Source organism: Zingiber officinale, chromosome 7A, assembly GCF_018446385.1.
Source record: "Zingiber officinale cultivar Zhangliang chromosome 7A, Zo_v1.1, whole genome shotgun sequence".
Classification (NCBI taxonomy): domain Eukaryota; kingdom Viridiplantae; phylum Streptophyta; class Magnoliopsida; order Zingiberales; family Zingiberaceae; genus Zingiber; species Zingiber officinale.
Genome location: NC_055998.1, coordinates 73237269 through 73262982, shown reverse-complemented (window position 1 = coordinate 73262982; position 25714 = coordinate 73237269). Strand labels below are relative to the sequence as shown.

Below are 25714 nucleotides of genomic sequence, written 5' to 3'. Positions count from 1 at the left end.
AGTCAAGAAAAGCGAGGCCAATGACAAAGTGACCAAATTGTTAGTCAATTTATTGCCAAGCAATATCTTGAGCAAGATAAGAGAATTTGAAGATGTCAAAGAGCTTTAAAGAAAATTGTCAAATATTCATGAAGATCCCTCCACTGTACCAAATTAAGAAAAATTCAAAGAAGGAGATTCATTGAATCAAGAAGAGGAAGAGGACTCCGAAGTTGAGAGGTGTTCAACATTGAAAGAAGAAGATGAAGGGGCATCCTTAACAAATTGCAAAGACAAAGGCAAGGAGAGAGCATACTCCTTGTTTCATGTGCATGAGGATGAGAATGAAGAGGAAGAGGCCTCCACCTCTAGGATTGAGGGGGAGTGTCACTCATTGACACTGGATCAAGAAGAGACTTCCACCTCCGGGTTAAATGAAGAGGAAGATGGTGCCACCTCCAAAAATAAAATAAAAAATCAAATGGAGGATCATATGTCAACCTTACAAATAAAGAAGGTATAATAATTTCAATTTATAAAAATAAAGATCACATTATTTGCTTTGAGTGTAGGAAAAAATGCACTACAAGAGCAAGTCTCCCACATTGACTAAGAAGAAGGCTCAAGTGGCATCCAAAGTTAAGGAGAAGCCAAAGGAGGTTGGTCCCATGGTACGCAAAGGCAAGGAACACATTGTGTGCTTCTCTTGGAATCAAAGAGGACATTATCGGAGTCAATGTCAAAAAGAGAATAAATCAACAAAGCTTAAAGGAGGAAATATAAGTCAAGGGGGAGCTCTCAAGAGCAAACCCTAGGTATCATTTATTGAAAAAATTCCTTTAAGTAATGATAACAGAGTCGGTCCTTGTTGCTTAAAGGCCCTGGGCAAAACTATTAATAATGCCCCAATTTTATCCTTCTATCAACCTAAATAATAATTATTTTAATCTATAAAATTTTGTTTCCTAAAATGAGATAAGGAAACTTTTTAGTTGGAAGATGATTTTTTTATCATAAGATAATTGTTCCTTTTTTATTTAGGTATAAATTTCTACTATTCTAACATAGAAATTAAGAATAAAGCACCAATTCCAAAACTATTGGTATAATTTTTTTTCCATTCCTATACTATTAAATCATCTAAGAATGGCAATTCTATTTGTAATCAATTTTATTCAAAATCCAAGAGGTATTTACAAAGAATGATCACTTTAATTCTTAATTAAATAACACTGACAGAGAAGGAAAATTTATAATCAATTTTTATGAATCTTAGTTTAAATCATTTACCTTTTTTCTTCAGTCAGAGAAGAAAAAAAAAGATGGTATGAAAGAGTGTGTCACCAATTCCTTCAGAACATTGGTTTCAAGTTCCAACTTCAACTAATCAATTGAAATAACTCATGGATTTAAATGTAAACAAATAAGGACGTGATGTAAATGAAACACGAAAGAATAAAATCTACTTAAAACTTTCTGTAGGACCGTTAGATTCGATAGAGGGGGGGTGAATATCGATTCGAAAATACAGAGTATAAGTGCAGCGGAAAAAGTAAAATAGACACAATGGTTTTACTTCGTTCGGAGCCTTTGACGACTCCTACTCGAAGACCCGTACTCCTTGAGTACTTTCGTTGGGCAATTCACTAGCAATTCGGATAATTACAATTTAAGTACAAAAAGATGCTAATGAAAAGTGAAAACAAATACCGACAAAAGGGAAAAGAACGGAGCGTAGTGTCGGAGCTTTGTTGACGTCGCACTGAACGTTGAGCAGCAAGACCAGCAGTAGAAGAGTTCTCAGTTTGAATTGATTGATCCTGAAGCTCCTGTCTGGGGCTTCTTTTATATGCTGTTCCGGGCGCCTGGATTCCTTCCGGGCGCCTGGAATGTGACGTAGCTGCACAAACCATGATGCTCCACGTGGCGACGACTCGGCTGAATATAATTTGCATTCCGGGCGCCCGGATCCCTTCCGGGCGCCCGGACCTCCTTGTTCCAGAAATCTCCTTTTTCCTGCAAAACAAAGTTAGTCCGAGGCAATATATATCCTGCAAAACAGATTATTAGCACATTTGTAATAGTATGAATTGGCATAAGTTAGTATGACTTAGATTCCGTCTTTCCGAGACCGGAATCTAGTCACGATCTCGACTTAGACATCCGAAATGGATCTAAGCCGGATCGACGCCTAATGTCCCCTTCTCGGGAATGCGTCCTCACAGTCACTCCCCTCCAGTGACTTACCTCACTTATCTGCCAGACGTCCGGTCAGCCCATCGACCCGTCTGGACTTCTTGCCAGCTATCCGGTCAGCCCGTCGACCTAGCTGGACTTCTTGCCAGCTATCCGGTCAGCCCGTCGACCTAGCTGGACTTCTTGCCAAGCGTCCGGTCAGCCCGTCGACCCGCTTGGACTTCTCCTGCACACTCGATCAAAGTGTCAGACAACAACAAGACTAACTTAACCTATTTGTCATTCATCAAAACCTGGGTTAGACCGTTAGTGCTACCCGCACCAACAATCTCCCCATTTTTGATGGAATGACAACCTGGTTAAGTTAGTGAAAACATATGCAAGAAACAACATGCATTTATGTGGTTTTAAAGTTTGTTAGTTTGTATTTTTAAATTTTAGTTTGTATTTTTAAATTGATTTAGCTAACTTAACCACCTAGCCCTCCTCCCCCTTTGGCATTCATCAAAAAAAATAAACAAAGGTAAACAATCATAGTGAAGAGTTACTGTAACAGGTAATCAAATTTTGAAAGAAATCTAGGTTTGGTTCAACATTTGAAAAAGGTGCAATTTTTGACACCAAGTTAAAAAATAGTCAAGTTGACTTGGGGGAGACAAGTAGTTTTGAAAAGTATAAATTTAAAGTTAATCAAGTTTAACTCTCAAGCGTGTGGTAATTTTCAAAATAGGTTTTTCAAATTTTTATCTACTTTTCAAAAAGGTAAGTTTTTCAACTTTGATTTTTCAAACCAAAAAAAATTAAGTAATTTTTCAAGAAAAATTTTTTGTCAAACATTAATTTTTAAGGCTAATTTGATAAGAGCTAAATTTTGAAATAGTTAACTTTTCAAATCAGGTTTGAAAATCAGGTGGGATTAAGCTTTCACATTTTTCAAAATTTTTGGTTAAATTTAACTTTTTGTAAATCAATGTTCAAACATATGTTAGGTTTTAAAAAAACATTTTTCAAACACACAAAATTTGAGTTAATTCTCCCCCTGAACTTGATACTTAACTTTAACCAGCTGTCTAACCAATTAGGTACTAACTAACTATCAGAAGATAGTAGCTTTCACTTGGTTAGTCAGATTAAGTTAATTACAACCAGTCAGTGTTTGACTTGACTGATGAACTTTAATTTGATTAATATCTGAATTGTATTTAACGTCCAGACTTATGCTGATGCACTGGAATAAGCATCTTAAGTCTAGACAGTTGGCCTATGTATCTCACCCCTTTCTATGTTTATCAAACACAAGCAAGGTAAACCTAAGGTGTTGGTGAGATGCTCAAGAACTAGACCTATGGGTACATGCTTTCTAAGGATTCAAAACTAGTCTCAGGCCAAAACTGTTTTTGAAAGTCTAAGAATGGAAAGTTTGAAAACAAACAAGTTTAGCCTATAAGTTGGTAAAATCATTTTTGAAAGTATTTTTGAAAGATCCTAGCCTATTAAGATAGAACATATTCAATGTAAGTTTGAAATGCCACTAGATAAATCCAAAATATTTTACAAGTAGTGTAGCTACAGAAGTAGGTCATCACTAAGGCTACTGAGATGATGAAGGGGGTGGTCCAGATCCCAAGGATCGAAGAAGTGCCATCAGCTCAGTGTGTCGGGTGTCCCCGGCAGCTCGTAACTCGGCAACCTCTCGCCGTATGTCCCGATGAAAATCAGAGTTCTCCTGCTGGAGACTCGCCATAGCTCTCTCTAGTCGGTCATACAGTCGGCTAGAGTGCGGGGAGCGTGTCGTGGTGCTCGAGCTGGGGGTGGTGGTGGAGCCGGTGCGGCTTCCTCTGGAAATAGTGCGAGCATGAACTCGTCCACCTGTGCGTCTGGATCGGGCTGGTGCTGTGCCCCCCTCCGCCAAGACATAGTCCCGTCATCTCTATCTATGTGGATACCGGCTAGGGAAAAGTTTCGAGCGGCTATAACATCGAACTCGGTCATATGGGCAACGTCTCCCCTAGTGACATCAATGTGCAACGAGGACATATAGGCTGTCAGAATGTGACCAAATGGTATATGGACTCGACTGTCAGTCACAAATCCAGCTGAATAGATGATGGTGGAGAAGATGTGTAGGCTAATGTCAATGTCTAACCTATGAATCAGGGCATAAAGTAAGAACGAATGGAATGGGCGCATCACAGCGATGTCCCGAGTAGTCAGTGGTAAAATGCAAAGGACTACAACCCTCTGGACTCGAAGTTCTATTGACCTAAACTGTGTCACGTGGGATCTCTCTCTCCCCCGAAAAAATACGAATAAATCGTATCGAGAGTAATATGTGAGTAGGGATCTTCGAACGGTAGATCCCTCGGAGGATAGCACAAAAAGGAGCAAGTAGATGGACGCAACTCTAAAAACTCTCGGATAGTCGTAGGGGAAAATACGATATCAGTGCCTGCTGCCCTAGTGGTATAGGTGAAATCGTCTACTTTTACTAGGTTATTGCAAAATTCGGCACACAGACTTATGTTTATTGGACTGGTACATTCGACAAGGTTCGTTAAGTTATAGTAGCCTATAACCTCTAAAGCAGAGGGACATGACCTTAGAAAGAACGATCTATCTATGCAGGTAGTCCTTATGGCCTTATAAATGGTGGACTCAAACTTAATCCTAAGTTCGTCTGTGGGAAACCTAGGGTCTGTACTAGCATTGGAGGGTCCAGCACCAGTATTTGTTCGTTTCTTACTGTTTAAAAAAATATTCTAAGAGAGTTTGCAAAGATAATTTCAAATAAAATTTCAGATAGGGGAAGAGGTTTTACCGAGGAGCCATCGATAAATATAGATCTGACGACCTCGGTTGAATCGCGACAGCGTCTTCACCGTAAGAAAATTTTAGTTAAAAGTACTTTCGCGCTGAGGTTCGAAGTGAACCTTGGCAAAAGTGAGAGTGAGTGGTGCAAAAATTGGGGGCGCCTGCTGCCCCTTATTTATAGGGAGCTCCGGGCGCCCGGATCCCTTCCGGGCGCCCGGGGTTGATTTAGGGCGGGGCGCCCGGATCCCCTCCGGGCGCCCCGGAGGGGAATACCAGGGGCGCCCGCCCCTGGTTTTTGACTGCATTTTTTTTTTTTTTTTTAGGTTTTGGAGTTAAGTTTTAAAATTAAAATTTTGAAAAAAAATTTTGAAAATAATTTTTAAGTTTAAAATTAGAATTTTGAAAATAATTTTTAAGTTTAAAATTAAAATTTTGAAATTAATTTTTAAGTTTAAAATTGAAAATAATTTTTAAGTTTAGAATTAAAGTTTTGAAATTAATTTTTAAGTTTAAAATTAAAATTTTGAAATTAATTTTTAAGTTTAAAATTAAAATTTTGAAATTAATTTTTAAGTTTAAAATTAAAATTTTGAAAATAATTTTTAAAAATTAAAATTTTGAAAATAATTTTTAAGTTTAAAATTAAAATTTTGAAAATGATTTTTAAGTTTAGAATTAAAATTTTGAAAATAATTTTTAAGTTTAGAATTAAAATTTTGAAAATAATTTTTGAGTTTAAAATTAAAATTTTGAAATTAATTTTGAAATTAAAAGAACTTTTAAAAATAAAATTTAAGCCTTATTCATCTCACCCGATCTATATTATCAATCAGGGAATCCTATGATTTTGTGAGATGAAATTAGTTTGATTACAGAGTTTTGTTTTAACTTGTGTTAGATTCAGACTTAGCTTTGGTTTCCACAAATAGGCATTCTTCGGATAAACTTCTAAACTTGGTGAGTCACAAGGACATCATTAGAAGTAACCAACCTTTCGAGGTTTTCCGAATAGTCCTATCCACGGAACTTAGTACTAAATCTTGGTCTAACTGGTTAGGATTCGTTTAAGGGTAGCTTCGGTCAGTTCCACTTGGCCAAATGCACCAGATCGAAACCATATCTTTCTAGACATGCGATGCCCAAGTTTCCCTAACGTACTATCATCCAAAAATTTCACCAGTACCATGATTCAAGTTAAACTTGGTCTCTTTTAACTAATCCTAATTACCCTGCCGGGTTGGTAAATTTTGGGTTACCCTGTCGGGTAAGTTAGTTTTGGAGGTGCCAGCTATTCTGGAACCTCCCCCTGAATTATTGACTTTTAATAAATTTTGATTTTAGGCTTGTGTCGATTCTTTCTATAGTTATGATTAACTTGGTGATAATTTTGTTGATTTTCAAACTGTTTAGATTTTGAATTTGATTTAGGTTTGTATTTTGGATTTTGGTTTGGTTTATTCGATTTTATATAATGTATTTTTTCTTTAGGTATATAATATTGATTAAGTCCTACTTGCGTGGTTAGACACGCTTTCGGAACCCAAGCTAGACTGGTTGATTTGTATTGGGTTATTAATGAGTTGAAGGTTTTATTTGAATTCGACTTATATCCTAGTCCGATTTTATTATAACATGCTTTTTGATTATTTAAGATTAAATCTAAATTTTTTGATCTTGTTGTGAATTTTTCTAACGTCTCTTTTAAATTGTTTATTTCATTTTTTTTAATATTTAATATCCATACTTATTTTTTTAATAAGTCCTAAGATTAAATTTGAATCTAACGCAGAGCCTATATCTGCGTTAGCCATGTGTCCCTTCTCAGAGACCGAGGCCAAAACCGAAACTAGGGCTCAGGTAAATAGGTCCTAAGATTCAAATACAAGAATATAAACACCCGAAAGATGTGGAAAATGCAGTTTCAAATCTGCGATAATAAGGAATCCATCTTGGCAAGTCCTGGGCAACTTTCTAAGCAAAGATAAGTCAACAATCCTGACGACAACATCGATTCTGCACAGGAGCTACTTATCAGGGCTCCCATCTCCGTATGCAACCAGTCCATTGGCAGCGGTAGGGCTGCTTGACCGAGAGCTGTTTCCAGATCTTCCCTTATCAGCAGTGTCCATGTGTTCTGCATCAGATCTAAACTTTGAACGGCCAGGACTCTTTGATCCTGATCGCCCTCTGGCAGAGCGAAGATTGTGTCTCTGTGAACCAAGGCGAGAATGGAGCTGACTGCTTAGCGCAGGCTTCTGCCTATCCAAAGGGCTTTGGCTTCGTCTGGGGTTTCGGCTCTGGCTCCGATCCCTCTGCCAGCCACGAACAGGACTACGTGATAAGCTCTTGCTCCGATCCCTTCTCGTGCGATATCTAAAAAATAGAGAATAACATCACAAAGGGAATGTGAGAATGAAACATAGGAAGACCCCATGGAATTCAACAGCTAGTAGCATGTACCAGTTTTAACGAATTTTTTGACTGGTTCACTTGGATGGGATGTTGGCAGGGGGAGGGCTAGGAAGAGAGCCATAAATTTACACACGAGGCTCCATTTCTCATGCATTCTTTTTTTCCCTTTTTTTTTTTTTTTCTTTTTGCATAATTTTCTCTCCACCCTCTCCTCCTGTCCTTTTTTCGGAAAATGAAAAGCAATGAACTCTATCATCATAATTTCACCTATTTCATTTATCTTGTCCAACAGCTGACTTATTTCCATTCATTAGTGTGTAAAACTTTATTCTTGTCCATTTCAACCCGATTTGGGAGGGAAATAGAATTGAGAGGAAATGGATGGAATTAATAACTTTCTCTTCTCTAGTTCCTTCCAAGTTAATAAGTGAAATCAAACATGTTATTTTATTTCATTTGTTTTCTGTTTTATCTATCCAAGTAAACACAGTAATAGTTCAAAAGCCCATATGCGAACTATCAAGTAGGAAAGAGAGGGGAAACTCTATTTGCCTCTTGACCATGGCTACAGAATTTCATTGGTTCAGGATGGAACAGAAAAACGATGAAGAGTCATAGCCTATGGTTGGATCATTAGAATCAAATCAATAGGGAATCAAAAAAGAGGGTTGGTGAGAATAAAATTATTTCATTTACTAGAGAATACAATAGAAAACAAAACAAAAAGTTCATCAATTGGAAGCATTATTATGTTTTTGTTTTATTAAATTTTAATATTAATAATAGGCAATGTAAAATATCAAATAGTAAAATTAATATAATTAGACAAATAAATACACATTATTTACTAAAATATTAATATACGATATGTACTAGAAGTACATAGAGTACAAATGTGCAATAAAGGGATATGATCCAAGTAGCTAATCACATATAGTTCACAACGATATTGTTATATTAAACAGAAGTTAACAATTTAAGGATTTTATCCAATAATATATAATTATGTAGCTTCAATAAAATCATATTGTTTGATATTTCACGTTAAAAAATTTAGTTGGATTCTCAATTATATCCAAATTAAAATTTTATTTAAAGGAGAGATAAAAGCATCCATTGAACAAAAGAGGAAGCAATGTTCTCTCTTGAACGAGACTAAGACAAGGAGAAAGGTGAGGTTCCAAGTCAAGTTAGAATTGTGTCATGAGTAACACGGCCAAGCTAGCAGCATCAAAGTTGAGTGATTAAACTTAGCATTGCAATAACCATACTGTAACTTCAAGTGTGTGTTCCATCCATTTGTCATGTGTTTTCTTAAAATTTCTTAGACAATCACCACAAGATGCCAAGATTCTAAAGAAAGATGGAATCAGCCTTCACCGACTGCAACCAATCAGTGTTAATAGTTTTCCTCAGCTACAAATAGACACATTTTTTCCTCATCTAGTAATTTCATTGACTCCAGAGAGCAAGCTCAATCAAGTTAATGCAATAATTATACCTAAAAGAAAAATTAATAGAAGGGGGAAAAAACTATAAATGTAAAAGTACATAAGCGGCAAGTACCTGGGTGGACTATTGCCTCTTGGAGAGCCTCGGTACCGTCTTACTGGAGAACGATCAGCGTAGAATGGATGCCTTGGGTACCTAAAAGATGAATTTACATCAATGTTTACAGAAGATCTATGCAAGATTAAAGCAAATTATTTCAAGTCCGCAGATACCTATTTCTTTCTCTTTCTTGCTCATATCTGCCTCTGTAGTAGTGGGCGCGAACAAGAGAACGCTCTGGTGATGGTGTCCTGTACTTCCTTACATATGCATACTGTTCACTAAAACCACGTCCCTTCCGAATGCGTTTTGGAGGACCTGTCGGTGATGGCTTTCTAATTGAACCCAATTCCTGCCTTGGACTCCTTGAACAACTTTTGCTTCTTCTACTTATCCTTTTGTCCAAACTTTGGTCAGCACCACCAGAATGTTGAGCTCTGGTCGGGCTGGATGTACGCTCCACAATTAGGGGAACCCTAGGACTTCCGATTGAATATTCTTTAGGTCTAATTGGGCTCCTGCATAACAAATTGCATATAATGCTAATTACAGATGAGACTGTAAATGCAAGAGCCAGTATATGTACGTACACAAGTAATACCTGCATAACAAATTGCATATAATGCCAATTACAGATGAGACTATAAATGCAAGCGCCAGCATACACAAGTAATACCTGGATTGTCTTGACCTCTCAATTGAATTGGGAGGTTGATTGGTCCTTTCATTTAATTTGATAATTGAGTGATTCAATGCTTCAGGATAATCCCCCTTTTCTTTAAAAGCATGTCCTGCTTCATGTGAGGCATTAACATCAAGATCTATCCTTCCACTTTTGGTTGGGTTTCCAGTAGCTACTGCTTTGACGGGTGCTTCCGGAAGAGATTGTTTCCTTCCTATTGAACATGCAAGATGCTCAGCTTTTCAGAAACCAACACAAATAACAATTGGGAAGGGGGGAAAATCTGGCTATCTTCATATCATGCTACAATGTCAACAAACAGCCCCCAGGACAGGGTTGAGTTGGCTAGTACGTGATAGAGTTGCTACCATCGAACAAGGATTTGAATCTCGACAAAGCCGAGGAAAAAAAGCTTCCCCACACTAGCCAACTACAACTTCCCGATTTATCTCCTCATATATGGTCGTAGGGCCGACCGTGTGGGACCGCTGGGGTGGCGAACTCCACCTTTGGCTACTATACAATGTCAACATACAAAGAGATAATGTGAAGTGACCAAAAAAAATCCATGTTTATAGTGCAGAAAGTATAATCAGCCATTTGACATTAAACAATCATGAGTCGCACAAATATATGTCTTTTCATGTATTTTGGACACTTAATGAACGCCAGATCACTAAAACTGAGGTTCAAGTTAATTAATATTCTTGCATGAAACGAAAAGCCAAGTATGAGGGGGGATGATCTAAGTTTGCAGTACCTCTATTTCCAGAAAATGGATACATAGAATGAAAGGAGCCACAAGCTTGTAATCTTTATTTTGGAGCATTTGAAATGTAAGTATAGTTTCACATTCTTTATGGAGGGATATCAGTGTATTTGAGCTCGTTCATAGATATTGTCTTCAAGCCACCCAAACTACTTGGGGTTGACTACATGAACTTATCCATTGGTTGAGCAAATAGAAGAGTACATCACTACTAATATTCAAATAAAATTAAGTCATTCTTTATTATATTGAAATATCAGTTCATATAACAAAAGTTGTCATCCACATAAATGTTGTGAAACCAAACTTATGGCATACATAAGGAAGAGATATACCACTAGTTAATAATTCATAGTTTTTGCCATCTACAAAAAATAAGAAAACAAATGGGCCCTCACCATCACAAGTAGAGCCGTCAATTTGGATTGAATCCGTCAGGTTAACCCGCCCCACCAAACAATTTAAGAGAGTTGAGTTAAGATTTTATAACTCATTTTAAGGCGGGTCCAGAGGCGGACCGACCCACATAGGCCCACGACCCACTCGTCCTGTGGTGGGCTCGAATTGGCATGTGGGTTGAGGGAAAAAAATCTTTTAAAATTTAAAACTAAAATAAAAAACTTAATGGGTTTGTTTCAACCTTTTTTATATATTTATTTATTTATTCATTAGTGGGCTTGTGGGCTGGCCCGCCTAACTGACAACCCACCTTGGATTGGGTTGGGTTAAGGATGGCGGGCCAGCCCCACCATATGGTGGGTTTTTGGCAGTTCAGCCCGCTCAGCCACGGGTTGACCCATTTGACACTACCAATCACAAGAATTTGAAAATATTGAAATATATCGATTATTATATGCCATATAAGTGACCGAGGATGTGTATGCAAAACAGACCAAAAGCCGCAAGTCAAAATTTTGTTACCAAATTGGCAAACACAGACAATAACGAAACAAACAAGAAGCATATCATTGTATGAAATAGTACAAATGGAATGGTGTAAAATACCATAGTAATTAATACAAAACAACTTAGTCAGAAAACAAATCTTATCTGATAGAAAGGAAGTAAATAAGAGCAATTACCATTGTTTTTAGCAGAGATATCAGTAGTTTGTGCTGATTGCTTGGCTTTCTGAATATTATCATGACGACGAGGTTTTTCTCCATCAGAGCTACTATTCCTTGTACTTTCAGTCTCTGAATCACTGGTGCTTCTTGAGCTCCTATAAAATGGGACACATTTTAAAAACATTGTTTGCATTTCTTTTGCAACACATAAATTACTTTATTGAAGCTGACATTAACCAACATACCGTTTTGGTTTGTAAGTACATTTATTTTTATGTTTTTTTTGCCACCTATCTCCATTACGATCTTTCTTTCTTTTACCATGTTTATCTTTGTTTTTTCTTATTGTTCTCTTTCTCCTCTTGTGCCTAGAACCACTTGATGAACTTGTATATGATGAATCAGAATCTGAATGAGAGGCACTATCAGATGAGTGAGGGTCTGAATCAGAATCTGAACTGGAGGCACCATCAGATGTGTAGGAATCAGAATCAGAATCATCAGAGCTATAAGAATCTGATGATGAGTATTTTCTCTTTCTCTTCTTTGTTTCATCTTTAATGCTCCTTTTCTGATTTGACCTTTGTTCTCCATCAGAACTATCACTAGATACGCTATCTGATTTGACCTTTCTAAGCTTCTCTGCAAGAACCACAAATGTGTCAGATAAACTAGCAAAACAAACGGTGCTTTGTGCTTTCATGCATGCTCCAGATCATACCCTTCTCTTTTCTTGGTGCAACTTGAGTCTTACCAACAGAAGCTTCACCACAATCAACAATTTTTGCCATGTAAAGGGTTTTTCCTTTCTCAGAACCTGCACGTTCTATCTTCTTCAACAAGGTTGAACCACTTAGTACCTTCCCAAACACAACATTTTTGCTGCAAAACATGTATATATATGTTGTGAGCATCAGTAAGGTGTCATGATAAAAAGTAACCAGCAGAAATAGCAGCCTTCAGGTTGCATAGCTAACTAGAGAGTAAACCAAAGACAAAATCTTCATATGTACGTAAACAGCAAATCTTCATATATCATAGTCCATCCAAAACATTCACAGAAAGGAAAGAGTTACCCATCAAGCTCCGGAGCAGCCCTGAAGGTAATAAAAAATTGAGACCCATTTGAGTTGGGTGCAGAGCTTGCCATGGATAGAAAGCCAGGTCCAGAATGCTTGAGCTTAAAATTTTCATCTATAAAGAAAAGATTGGCATCAGAACAACATGTTCCATGATTAAAACAAACAAAATAGCATGCCAGAAACCATGTGGTGCCCCCCCCCCAATGTACCTGGAAATTTTCTTCCATATATGCTCTCACCACCAATGCCTGGAAATAGCACATTAATTGGCTTTCAAAGTATTAGCAAGAGGTCACATGGAAAGTAGAAGCCTGGACATAACAAAGAAATACCATCTTGTCTTGATAAATCACCACCCTGTTAAATAATAAACATCATTTCCCATTGATAATAACTGACTATTTGACATTATTATAAAAATAAAATCCAAATTACACTAACTCATTGAAAATGATAAATAAGAAAACATATTTTCATAACTGACAAGGAAACAAAAGAAATAACCCAATAAAGAAGTATCAACAGGATACATCCTAATGAATGGATATGAAAAGCAACTATGAATCATTTTTTGAACAACAATGAAACAGGGAAAGAGACGTACTTGAGCAACAAATCCTTTCACAATTCGATGGAAGGTTGAACCCTTGTAACACAATGGTACTTTTGTAGAAGCTCCAATGCCTTTTTCACCTTGACAAAATGAATATTTTCTCATTAGTATAACACAAAACCAAAAACATAAGGGACGAAGTATCTGCCTATTTGCAATTCTATGGTACAATGTCATATTTTAGCACTGTTAAGTCAGTCAAGAATCAAGATCCTTATTACCTTCAAGTATCTACATATTATATGGCATGCATTCTGCAGAGAAAAGATGCACCTTACAGGGTATTTATTGTTGTGTGGATTAATTTTCATTAAAAGTACTAGTCATATCTTATTGTGGAGAGTTAAAATGGTATTGGAGAACATACCAGTACAAAGTGCTCGAAAATTCTCAGCAGTTTTTGGAACTACATCAGCAAAAAGCTGTATGATCAAGGGAGAAAAAAAGTAACACAGAGGTATAGCAAATGTAACCAGATATCTTTCAAAGAAATAAGCCTAGTTATGAAGACCAGAAGAATACCTACCTCTATATCCATTCTGTCAGGAGGCTTTCCATCCACCGAAATCTCAAGAAAGACAATAGGATTCTTCTTCATTGCCATATTTCCTTAGTTGAAAATGCTGCATTTAATTGTTAAAAAAATCCCTCTCAAAATAGTAATTCAGAATATATATATTCCCAGTTCAACCATCATTACTGTAAATTGCTTCCGAAAAGATCGAACTAAAGACTCAACTCTCAAAGATCCTATTTAAGGTAAGGGAAACATGGGTCAGGCCAATTTGGTTTTCAACTAAAATTTAGCACAACCCTTATTCGGATCAAGGAATATCAACCCAAACCATGTCCAGAACCAAGTTGGGTAGAATCAAACCAACACAAGTCAGATCAGATAGGAATAGTTACCAGTTTTTAGGTCACATCAAACTACTTACTAATGTTAATACAAGAAAAATTGTTTCATGCACCAAGAATTAAGTTATGTTATTATAAATTAAATATTCATAACAAAAGATCTCAAAAAATATATTCAATGTCATACAGTTATAAATATAAACATATAAACATATAAACATAATAATCATACAATGCATTAAAGTCTCCAAGACAAACCATGAGATCCTATATGGGTGATTTACAATCTATGCAATTGAATTTTGAGAAAATTATATCTTCATATAATTTAATGTAGGGTCAGGTCTGGTTAACTGGTAAATTGACTTAGATATAAAAAAATAACACAACAATCCAAACTTTTGGATTGAATTTAGTCAGGTCAGATATCCCTTGGATCAGATTTTCACCCACCCCTAATTTAAGGATGTGACAATAAGAATAGATGTTGGCACTTAAACCGTAATTTTTTTTCTTCTAATATCTTATATCCAATTTCTTGAACAAGTGAATCTGCCAATCCATCTGACCGGTAGTATCCCACTCTACACTACCTGGTGGTTGTGTTGCACTCTGCAATCTGAACCTAGTTAAGATTATAACACATCTACTTTATTAAAACATCAGAAATGTAATTCCTCCATCAGAATCCACTGAATGGAAACAAGGCCATGGGTGATCGACCACAAAAGCAATACCATTCTTCTCCATTGCCTAAATATCCATCCCTAAAACAACAGCTAATAGAGAAGTTAGAATACCAAGGATCTGCTAATGTTTCTATATGATTATTCTCTGCATGAATCATGGTCCCGACTGTGCAATAATGGCTAAGAAGAACATGGATATTTCCTTTAAAAAAATTTTATTTTGAACGCATTCAGATACGCATCGATCAAATTCTTCCTAGATAGTAAATCAGAAATCTACTCAGAAGGAGAACGTAGAGTATCAGTCACTAAAAAAAAGAGGACTTCCCCACCGTTTTAATTGTTGGAGAGAAGAGCGCAGGAGTCGAGCAGAATGAGGCGGCGATTGTGTGGAGTTCAGGGGGCGTTAGGGAGGTGGCGGAGTAAGCAGGTCAGGGTGCGACGTCGCCGCCGAAGCAAAGGGAGACCGAGAATGAGAAAGGAGAAGGGAATATTATTTAGATAAGTTCTAGGGTTTCTAAGTTGGGTGCATTTCATTTCAGTCCAAAATAATATATTTGAGTCTTAAAATTAGTAAATTCATCAAAACGGCCATTATATTTTTCAAAACTGTCATTGTATCCCTCGGCTGAATGATTAGGAGGTAAACTAATAAAAGCTTAACATTTATTAGGAGCATTTTGTTTAATTTAAATGGGATCCTCCGGTCCATTTTTTAGATTACGGGATGGTTCATAATATAATTATGGTTAAATCATGATCGTGATTCGACTATAATTGATTGTGATCCCTTCCTGAGTTCACTTTCTCATTCAGGTTGTAATTTGGATAGGGATAGACAGCTAGAGGTCGTCGACGGTGGTCGGGTGGCCGGGTTACCAGGCGCCGAGCATGGGACGACCTCCGGTCACCCATCCTGACTCACACTAGAACTTGGGTGGGAAGATGAACCCAGAAAAGAATCACAATCAATCATGATTGCAATCCGACTACAATTACATTGTGGATTATCCCCTGATCCATAAAAAGTGAGGGGGGTTTAGCTTTTTTTTACCAAATCCGAAATTATATAGAGTAGTTTATAAATGACCAAATCCTGTGTTCATTTATATTTTTTCTCTTACTATTCCCTCGATCGATTTTTTGCCACTCTAATTGATTTTGTTTTTTATTCGATATTGATTGATTTATGTTCAAAAAATTTCTACTCTCAATATATTAAGTCAAATTAATATTTAATAGTATTTTTATAATAAAAAAAAACTGAACGAATATATAGGAATTGATTTTATATCATTCCAATGTCTCTAATCCATCAGTCAATTTCAGTCGAAACTGACAGATAGACCTAAAGATCTTGGAATGATATAAAATCAGTTTTTATGTGTTTTCTAATTCTCCTTACTGTAAAAATTATTGGATCAAATTAATGTTTGAGATAATGAATATAATAATAAGAACTAGACGAACGCAAGACCTAGTTTCACATCATTCTAAGTACTTAGGTTCATCAATTAGAGATTTTGGAATTACGTGAAACCAACCCCTATGTATTTATCTAGTTCTAATTATAAAAAATTATTAAACATAAATTTGACTAAATATATTAAGAACAATAATTTTTTAAACACAAATTAATTTTTTAGACACATTATGTTTAAAAAATTATTATTAATAATATATTGGGTTAAATTGATATTTTATAGTATTTTTAAAAATAAGAGGATTAGATGAACACATAGGAATTGATTTTGTACCATTCTGAGTTCTCTAAGTCCATCAATCGGTTTCGATCGAAATCGGTTGATAGACGTAGAAATCTTAGAATGACATAAAATCAGTTTCTATGTATTCGTCTAGTTCTTTTGATGGTAAAAAATATTATAAAGCATCAACTTGATATAATATATTGAGACCAATAATTTTTTAAACACAAATCGCTTAAAATCGGATAACAAAAACAAAATCGATTCGATTATTAAAAAAAATTAATAACAAGGGTACAGATAGAAGTGAGTATATAATTTTATCATTTATAAACTCCCCTATTATATGATTTAGTGATTTTAAAACCTGATCTATGTCAAGAATTGAAAATACATTGCATATTTATTTCATAGCATTCATGGCATCCTATGCAATGTTTTTAATATAATTAAATATAAAAATGTTTTTAAAAAAATAAAATTATAAAAAGCGTACGAAAAGACGCATATACACTTAATATAAAAATTTATTTAAATATAAATAATAATAAAAAAATCTATATAGTTGAATAAAACTTGATTATTGTAATGATATAATTAAACATATTGTTATTTTAACATTGTTTTATAATTAAATTTTATTAAAAATAGAATATATTTAAATAATTTAAAATTAAATTAATTAAAAACATTATTTTAATATAATAATATATTATTTATAAAGAATTTTCATTTAACTAAAATCATCTGACTTTAATAAAAAACACTAATAAAGATATTTCTAAAACGAAAAATATTTTTTAAATATATATATATTTTTTAAATAAGGAGCCTTTTATTTTCATTCTACCTATTGAATTTTTCAATGTTAAAAATACTTAGTTTTTTCAAAGGATATCAAAAATTGATCCGAACTTCAATTCGAATTGACTAAAAAAAAATCAAGTTTGAGTTACGGATTCAAATTCGAGTCGGATTTAGAGTTTTTAGAGTTGTGTTAGGATTAGATCAAGTTCGAGTTGATCCAGATGGACTTGGATTTAAAATTTAGTAGATGATCTCTTTTAGAAGCAGAAGCTGAGTCATATAAGGGTATTGCTGACGATAACAAAAATGTTAATAAAGAGGAGAATCTAGGACTTGAGAAAGATGATCGCCAAAGGTACCCATGACCCTGTAAACATCACAAACCAATCATCCGAAAGCATTAGAATAAGAACTAGGGAAGAGGTCTTTGACGTAGACCCTCTGATGCTGAAATCAGAAGAGAGGTCGAGCAAAAAAAAAGAAAGAACAATAAATGCATGCGCGTAAGTAAGACTAATGTCTAGTGCATACATGATCAACAGAGAGGACCCCTCTTTTTATATTGTTTTTTGTAACCTCCATAATCATAAGATATCATAGAATATTGAATGTCAGAGGGTGTCAGGTGAAAGAAGATATACAATAGATTTCCATTGGGTAGAGAAAGGTTCCACGATTTGTATATAACAGAGTATTGGAATATTCCCTAATGAATAATTGTTATTCTTTGACAAGTTATTGCGATTATTTGACAGTGTTGTCCTCATGGGGGCCGACTGGTTAAGAGACTGACTGAGAGTAAGGTTAGGACGGTGCCCAGGAAAAGGGGACTAAGCCCTGGGGTTCGATCGGATAAGAAATCGACCAAGAATAGATTAAGAGTCTTACCATGAGAAGTGAGGGGACAACCTTGTGGATTCCAATTGACTAAGAGGTCGACCAGAAGTAAGGTTGGGATGGTGCCCGAGAGAAGGAGATTGAGCCTTGGATTCCGACCGGCTAAGAAATTGACCGAAAGTTAGGCTAGGACTGTGCCTGCGAGAAGGGGGCTGAGCCCTTGGGTTCTGACTGACTAAAAGGTTGATCAGGAGTAAATTGAGAATTCTGCCTATTAGAAGTGAGAAGACTTAGCTCTAGGGATTCCGACCAATTAAGAGACCGACTGGGAGTAAGGCTGGGATGGTGCCCAAGAGAGGACTGAGCTATGGGGATCCGACCGACATAAAACTAGTCGAAATTAGATTAAGATCTAACTATGAATTAAATTAAGAACCTTACTCATAAAAAGTGAAAGGACTGAGTCTTGAAATCCAACCAGTATAAAACTATCAAGACGTAAAGAAATGAATTGTCTTTTAGGTATCAGTAGGTTTTTTTAGGGTTCAGTAATAAAATTATAGAAAAATTAATAAAAAAATTTGTTTTTTTAATTAAGCTATTCGTATTCGAATTTGAATTTAGAATCTAAATCTAGCCGAATTTAGGCCCCTAATTTTTTCCGCAAATACACCTGCAACAAAGATTCATTCCGTCGCAACGAATTTCAAACGAGAGCGCGACAAACAGAATTGTAAGTGAGAACACATAGAACAAGCTCAAAACACCTACCAACTAATAAACATCGATGTTTTATTTAGCATGACACCGGAATATTGAATATTGCTTCCAAAGTTTCTCATACAAATTAAGCAGTTAGAACTACGTGACACAAGGAGAATTTTGAAATCTGATGGCTTGGTGCAGCTTATTATGATTGAACACATGCTTACCATCCTACCTGGGACTGGTTGAACTCAGGAACCCTAATTTATCAGCTAAACTATTCACATCATCTCTGCTTCCTGCTTCAATTGCAAGTTTTAACTCGTCTTCACCGCCGCTGTCGATCCCCTCGTTCAACAAATCCTCCCAAAATTCTTCATTCAAATCCCCATCCGGCAGCCCTACTTGTTCTTGGTAATCATCCTCATCGACCAGTCCCTGCATCTCCATGGTCATGTCCAACCCCAATGCCTCCATGCTGAAGTCTGCAAGATCATGGCTTTCGACTTTGATTGGGATGCCACTTCCATTAGTTCCCTCAATTGGTCGTCGCCTTTTCCTTGATATCGCATCTTTGAGTTCCTTGAACCTCTCCTTTTGCTCGACCAATTGGTGTAAAAAGCTGGGGTTCCGCATCAAGCGTGCCAAGAATTCCATCATCTGTTGTTGCTTCAGTTCAGTCTGATGCAGCTTCTCCTCCATAGCTCTGAGACTGGATCTCGTGTTCTGCTGCTCCTGTCGCAGCTTCACCAACTCCATTAACAATAACTGTTTGTCGCGCTTCAGCCTGTCAATTTCGCCTTCAAGACCGAATTCTCCAACTTCGAGGAATGAACCAAGAGGCTGCTGCTGCTGCAGAGGAAGATGAGCAGCTGACCTTCTTCTCTTGATGCTCTTAAGGAGATGTTTCTGGCCTCTCAGGAATCCCTCATTTGCGAACTCCCACCGATCAGGATCCACCTTCCTGAATCCCTGCGTCAACAATATCCAACAAGAAAGTAAGATTAGAACCGTATGGTGAAACATAACTCTTCTTTCAGATATTAGACTACTAAATGTTCAGTAACGAAAAACAATCAATGGATGGCGTTCTACAAAGAAAGTGGCAACATAAACTTGAAACACAAATTTTTGCAATTTCAGTGGAAAAACCTAACCATTTTGCCAACTTTCCTTCACAATGAACTGGATATAATAATTAGGAAAGAGCAGGAAAAAGAAAACATCCCAGTAACTCAACATCCTAACATGAAAGTAGTGTCCCTATTAAATTGCATAGCAAATAAACTCAAGGTCACAAAAAAGTTCAATTTCTGGTCTTCTGACTTGAAGCTTTATAGGGATGCTTGTCCGTTGAGAAACTATAATACCTACAACTTGAAGAAAAATAATGATACACTACTGTTTGAAGTTTCAAGAAGGTACCGAATGAAGTATCTGGTGAACACATTTTCTCAAACTAAATCTGAACATACAAAACTATGCTTGATTATTTCCTCCATTCAGCCAAATACAAAGATGAAAGCAACTAAAATTCAGTTATCTATAAAGCATTTTTATGTGCATGAAGTGGCATATTTGCTGATGCAACTCTGCAAGTAAACTGAAGTGTTTATTGCTACCTTTTTCACATTTTCCCTACTCAATAGTTCATCTACAGCTAACAGTTCGCTAGCAGAGAGCTAAATGAGCTATTACAAAATACTTACATAGGTATTTAGCTGCCGGACAAAGCTGGAGAAGTTGTTGTGCTTGAAATATCTAGGAAGAAGAGTCATCGCGAATGCTTGAGGATCCCAGATAACGAAACTGTTGTTGGTAGGGCTCCATGACACAACCTGGTCAGTGTTAGGATCATCAACTATCTCATAGGTTTTTGTCAGAAATGGCGGTGGGCCGACATCATGCAACCCATCTAGTGGCCTAGGAGCATCCACGGCTCCATTGACAGAGCCAGAGGAAGCATCAGAGAAGTCCTGGTGCTCCTCTTTCACTGGTTTCACAATGTGATTCATAGATTAAGCGAAGACAAGAGCGGGAATTTGGAAATCAAGTAAAAGATGGAAGTAAATAGTCCTACTGCGAAAGGGCAATAGATACAAGGAAAAGCAATTCTGATGTAGACGTTTACAAATCTTCAGGTCGAAGATAGATACAAACTCCGCTCAGGAATAAAAATGCTATATTCTCCAGAAGCTTCAGGTTAGAGCTAAAGATTCTATTTTTTGGAGGAAAATAGTAGCCAAGGAAGACAGCAAGCATAGAACAAAATCGAGAAGAACAATATGAAGTGACAGTTGGAATCCGAACGAAACAGAGAAACCAATTACCGATGCTTTACCACCAAATTCGTTGCTCGGATTACCAAGATATCAACAGAAAAGAGTGGAAATACAACACTTTGCAAAGAACAAATTGCAGAAACACTACAAGCACTGAACTTGATGCGACAAATGGAATTCGAACGAAGCCGAGACAGCAGTTACTGAAGCTTTACCACCAAAACAAAGGAAAAGAGTGAGGTGTGAGCATGAACAACAATAATCAGTCCTTCACCCGATTTTCGCTTAGAAAAAAAGGGAAATCGGTGGAAAAGCAGAACGAAAAGGGGAGAGAACGATCCAACCGAAATCGACCGACAAAGCTTTGACGAACAAAAAAGGTTGAATTTACCGGATATTCTTGCTTGGAGTCGAATAGAATGCGGGTTTAGGATTCCTTAGCTCTGTTGGAGAGTGAGCTGAAAGAGAGAGTGTGTCATCGATGCCGGGAGGGCGCCGCGTTACCGCCATGAGCAAAGAGGGGTAGAAAGGACGGCCAAAAATAGCAACTTTTCTCCTCTGTAATGGAAGATTCTAGAGCTACAACGGTGGCGCTGGAAGATTCTAGAGAAGACAGGTGTCGTTTTATTAGCGCGGAACTGGAAAGCGATGCAATGGTAGAAGATTCTGGAAGCGGTCATTTAAATATCTAGTTAGATTTTTTATGTAACTAATTTAAGAAATAATTTTAAAGAATTATAGTCACTTGATAATATATTAATAGTTATCCATCTAATTAATCTGGAAGATTAATAATCTTATTTTAATTTATCTTTATCTGGTAAATAGTATGTGATTATTAATTTTTAAAATAATGATTAATACATAAAAAAGATATTTATCTTTTGTCAAGATTTAAATTTTATATCTCATAATGATAATATCTCATACACTAACCACTAGATCGTTTAGAAGAGACAGATAAAAAATACATATCATATTAAAGATTGTGATATCGGTGCTCCTATTTACTCATTATTTGTCACTTATTTTATATGGTCTTACATCTCCAATACTAATATTATATTTATTTGGGAGGAAAAAAAATAAAATTTTAGAAAAATTTTCATGGGGAAGAATTTATATATAATTCATGAGCGATATTTTTAAAGTTAAAATTCATCGTCTCAAAATTTGACAAAAAATAACGTATAAAAAAATAATATATACCCTTTTTCATTTATAAAATTATATTATATATAAAAAAAATGATGTATATATATATTTTTAATTATAAAAATCACATATTTATCTTCCTCAATTAAGATAAATAAATATACAAATAATTTTTTTTCTCTTTTCAATTTCTTCCTGCCATGTTCCTAAATTTATTTTATCCATTTATCATCATCCACTTTGACATATAAATAGAGCATAAAATTGAGAGGGGAGATGTTATTGCCACCATGGCCCCCTTCAGCTCCGTTTTTGGGAGGCCAACCATCTTAAATCCTAGACATTTATTCTATTGTCTTTTAAAATAAATAATATTTTATTAACTTTAAAATAAGATTTTGAATATTTGTTGGAATATTCTTCGGCGGCCGTTAGGGCTACTCAAAATATACTCGTCTCAACCAATTACTACATTTTCTTTTCCTGATTGCTGCCTCGAGCAAAACAGGAATATGCACGGCACTCGTCGACCAATCCGCGAGATACGGCAGTTAGTTTGATTCGTGTCCTTCTTCTGCCCCAAGCTCGGGGAACCCTAAACACAGACGACGAAGGCGAAGCCCTCGATCGAACGGCTGGAGACCATCGGTCCGCGAGATTCGTAGCCGGAAAAATGTGGAAGAACTCGGGTTACTCGAAATCCGAGGACTTGGAGTCCGGCGCCGCACAGCCGCTCTACCCGGGAATGCTCGAGAGCCCCGATCTCCGCTGGGCCTTCATCAGGAAGATCTACTTCATTCTCTCTGTCCAACTGGCCTTGACGGTGGTTGTCGCCTCGGTCGTCATCGCTGTCCGCCCCATCTCCCAGTTCATCGTCTCGTCGAGCCCCGGATTGGCAATTTATATGTTGAGCTTCATCCTTCCATTAATCGGTACTCTTCAATCTTTGATCTATTTTCTCTGTTCATTGAATTAGTTTTCTCCGATCGTTCATTTTTCGTTGTTGATTGCGTGCAGCGCTGTGCTTTCTTTCTCACTATTATCAGCGGCACCCTGTGAATCTACTTCTCCTCGGATTGTTTACGGTATCAATCAGTTTCGCCGTTGGACTGACCTGTGCATTCACGAGCGGTAGTATTTGAACCCTAATCCCTTAATCTCAGTATCTCCTTACTAATTTCATAGCATTGGATTGAAATCTCTCTTTTTTTGTTCGTACTGCAAAAAAATTTGTCATGTATTCTGATTATCTTCTCCCAGAATACAGATTTCTACTCCAATTACTCTCTATGCTTTACTTCCTTGTCAATTCTATTATGTGAACATCATTTAAGGGAAAAAAACAGAGGAAAAATAAAACCTGCATTTAGCTAGTTACGAGAATATAATTATTTTACATACAAAGGTTGTATTGAAGAAGAGTTTTGGCCTAACGATAAGTTGTTGTCGTGTCATCTAGGAGTCATTTGTTCGAGTCTTGAAAACAACTTTTTGCAAGACAAGGGCAAAATTATATACGAGATCTTTCCTCAAGACCCCACATTAACGGAAGTTTTAGACACTGAGTCGCCTTTTTACAAAGGTTGCATTATGAAAGAAAACTTTAGAAACTTAGACTGTGTTTACTTGGATGGAAAGGCGGAAAAGGTGATTCGTAAGTTAATTTCGGTTTTAATTTTAAGTTGAACTAAGACTGAATATGTGAAGTATTTTTCAACACTAAAAAGAATCAACTTGAATGTCAAGATGGATAGGCACAAAATTTCTTTATGGAAGAATTTTAAATATCATGGATTTATTATTCAACAGAAGAAACTACTAATAAATTCAATGTTGGTCTATTAGAAAACAACAAGCATGTATTGTTAATGTAGCAGAGAATTGAGATGAGAATATTAAAATAGATGTATATTACTATGTAAAATAAAATAGAATTAATATCCATCAATGGAAAGTAAAATAAGAGAAAATGCATTAAGATGGTAGAAAGATGTATTTCTTGACTAAGATTTCTCCTTTCTGAGAAGGTTCCCTTACCCCTGAAATTCATGCTTTGAATTATAGGAGTTAAACTGAGATTCTTGATGTTTGCAAACAGGAAAGATCATTTTGGAAGCAGCTATTCTCACTGCAGTGGTGGTTGTTAGTCTCACTGTGTACACATTCTGGGCAGCACGCAGAGGCCATGACTTCAGTTTTCTAGGCCCTTTCCTCTTTTCTGCTTTCATGGGGATGATGGTGTTCGCATCGATCCAGGTAAAACTTATATGGATATTCCTTCTTTTACCGCATAACGAACCTCGGCCTAAACCACAAGCCTGTGCCAGTTGATTTTAAAGTCAGCTATGTTTTTGCACCATTACGGCATGGGAGACCCATAAAAGATCACTTTAGGTGCAAACAAACTCAAAACACAACAATCTTGAGTGAAATTAGTACTGCAAATCAACTCGTGGATCATACCAGCTCTATGTTGATTGATACATTGTGAGACCCAAAAATGATTGTTTTCGTTGCAGAAAATCACAATTAAATTGAGTTTGAGTGAAATCATGTTGCATGGGCAAGCTTTCATATTTTATGATATGCGAGACCCGAACACGACCGTCTAGGTACAAACCGACTCAAACAAGCCGAATGTGACTGAAATTCATGCTGCAAGCCGATTTCTAAATGAGCGTGTTGATCATTCTGACCAATCGTATTAGTGCAAGCTGAATCGGGTTGTGGAGATCTACAGGCGTAATCTGTGGAAGGGTTTTTGGAAAGCTGTGTTGGGGCCTAATTTGCTAAAATGCCCTTTCCTTTTAATCTCTGCACTGCATTGACTCTGAATCATACTCCCCATCATGCTTCAGATTCTATGTCCACTGGGAAAGACTTCAGTGATGATATATGGAGTAGCGTCTGCAATTATGTACGCCGGCTACCTCGTCTACGAAACAGACAACTTGATCAAGAGATACTCTTATGATGAGTACATTTGGGCCGCTGTTGCTCTCTATCTTGACATCATAAACCTGTTTCTTAGTCTGCTTTCCATTCTAAGGGATGCTGACAATTGAATCATGCATTGTGAATAGCATTATATTTTTTTTTCACACTAATAAACTACACAACATAGGTGCTCCTTTTGATTTGTTTGAAAAATGCCTTAATCAAACTTGTAAACAATTATCATTTATTTAGCCAGATTATCATGGTTTATGATGTTCCCACGAGGCTTATTGTGCCTTTTTCTCTCTCTCTCTCTATTTTTTTGCCATTGCCATTTATTTGAGGATTATAAACATAATTTTTGCTCATCAATAAACTTGAAATGTGTTTGATGTTATTTCCCATTGCCTTATTTTCTAGGATTGTGACGTGTGCAGTTTTTTTTTTATTTGAAAATGCCTAAAAATCATTTATGATGCTCCAAAACTGATCATTAAGATCATTTTGTGCAAAAAAAAAAAAACCATAATATTTTGATGTTTTGTCACAAAAACTCCGGTTCCAGCCTAAAAACCT

General features: G+C 36.3%; 3 protein-coding genes across 3 annotated transcripts; 1 reads left to right on the top strand and 2 right to left on the bottom strand.

Moving 5' to 3' along the window:
• Window positions 1-6823: 6823 nt before the first annotated feature.
• On the bottom strand, window positions 6824-15226 carry LOC122001528 (peptidyl-prolyl cis-trans isomerase CYP63-like). Its single transcript, XM_042556316.1, has 14 exons — window positions 15042-15226; window positions 13689-13785; window positions 13530-13584; window positions 13154-13242; window positions 12882-12906; window positions 12759-12797; window positions 12544-12661; window positions 12189-12349; window positions 11713-12109; window positions 11483-11622; window positions 9626-9845; window positions 9123-9467; window positions 8965-9045; window positions 6824-7359 (listed from the first exon to the last, which is right to left on the bottom strand). Exons 2-14 carry the CDS (start codon window positions 13764-13766, stop codon window positions 7011-7013), a joined length of 2097 nt encoding a protein of 698 aa, XP_042412250.1. The 5' UTR covers window positions 13767-13785; window positions 15042-15226; the 3' UTR covers window positions 6824-7010.
• Window positions 15227-18834: 3608 nt separating this feature from the next.
• LOC122001527 (heat stress transcription factor A-2b-like) lies at window positions 18835-21589 on the bottom strand. Its single transcript, XM_042556315.1, has 2 exons — window positions 20474-21589; window positions 18835-19736 (listed from the first exon to the last, which is right to left on the bottom strand). Exons 1-2 carry the CDS (start codon window positions 20777-20779, stop codon window positions 18996-18998), a joined length of 1047 nt encoding a protein of 348 aa, XP_042412249.1. The 5' UTR covers window positions 20780-21589; the 3' UTR covers window positions 18835-18995.
• A 1110-nt stretch (window positions 21590-22699) lies between these two features.
• LOC122001526 (protein LIFEGUARD 2-like) lies at window positions 22700-25415 on the top strand. Its single transcript, XM_042556314.1, has 4 exons — window positions 22700-23133; window positions 23219-23332; window positions 24300-24457; window positions 25060-25415. The coding sequence occupies exons 1-4, from the start codon at window positions 22875-22877 to the stop codon at window positions 25264-25266; spliced, it is 738 nt and encodes a 245-aa protein (XP_042412248.1). The 5' UTR covers window positions 22700-22874; the 3' UTR covers window positions 25267-25415.
• Window positions 25416-25714: the final 299 nt, after the last annotated feature.

Excerpts from the sequence above, each read along its gene's own strand:
- LOC122001528 (XM_042556316.1), bottom strand. The coding sequence starts at position 13,766 with ATGGCAATGAAGAAGAATCCTATTGTCTTTCTTGAGATTTCGGTGGAT. Across the intron at positions 13,585-13,688 it reads CTGACAGAATGGATATAGAG|CTTTTTGCTGATGTAGTTCC; the intron begins GTAGGTATTCTT and ends TTGATCATACAG. Across the intron at positions 9,468-9,625 it reads GAGAGGTCAAGACAATCCAG|GAGCCCAATTAGACCTAAAG; the intron begins GTATTACTTGTG and ends TTTGTTATGCAG.
- LOC122001527 (XM_042556315.1), bottom strand. The coding sequence starts at position 20,779 with ATGAATCACATTGTGAAACCAGTGAAAGAGGAGCACCAGGACTTCTCT. Across the intron at positions 19,737-20,473 it reads TCCGGCAGCTAAATACCTAT|GGATTCAGGAAGGTGGATCC; the intron begins GTAAGTATTTTG and ends TTGTTGACGCAG.
- LOC122001526 (XM_042556314.1), top strand. The coding sequence starts at position 22,875 with ATGTGGAAGAACTCGGGTTACTCGAAATCCGAGGACTTGGAGTCCGGC. Across the intron at positions 23,134-23,218 it reads CTTCATCCTTCCATTAATCG|CGCTGTGCTTTCTTTCTCAC; the intron begins GTACTCTTCAAT and ends GATTGCGTGCAG. Across the intron at positions 24,458-25,059 it reads TGGTGTTCGCATCGATCCAG|ATTCTATGTCCACTGGGAAA; the intron begins GTAAAACTTATA and ends ATCATGCTTCAG.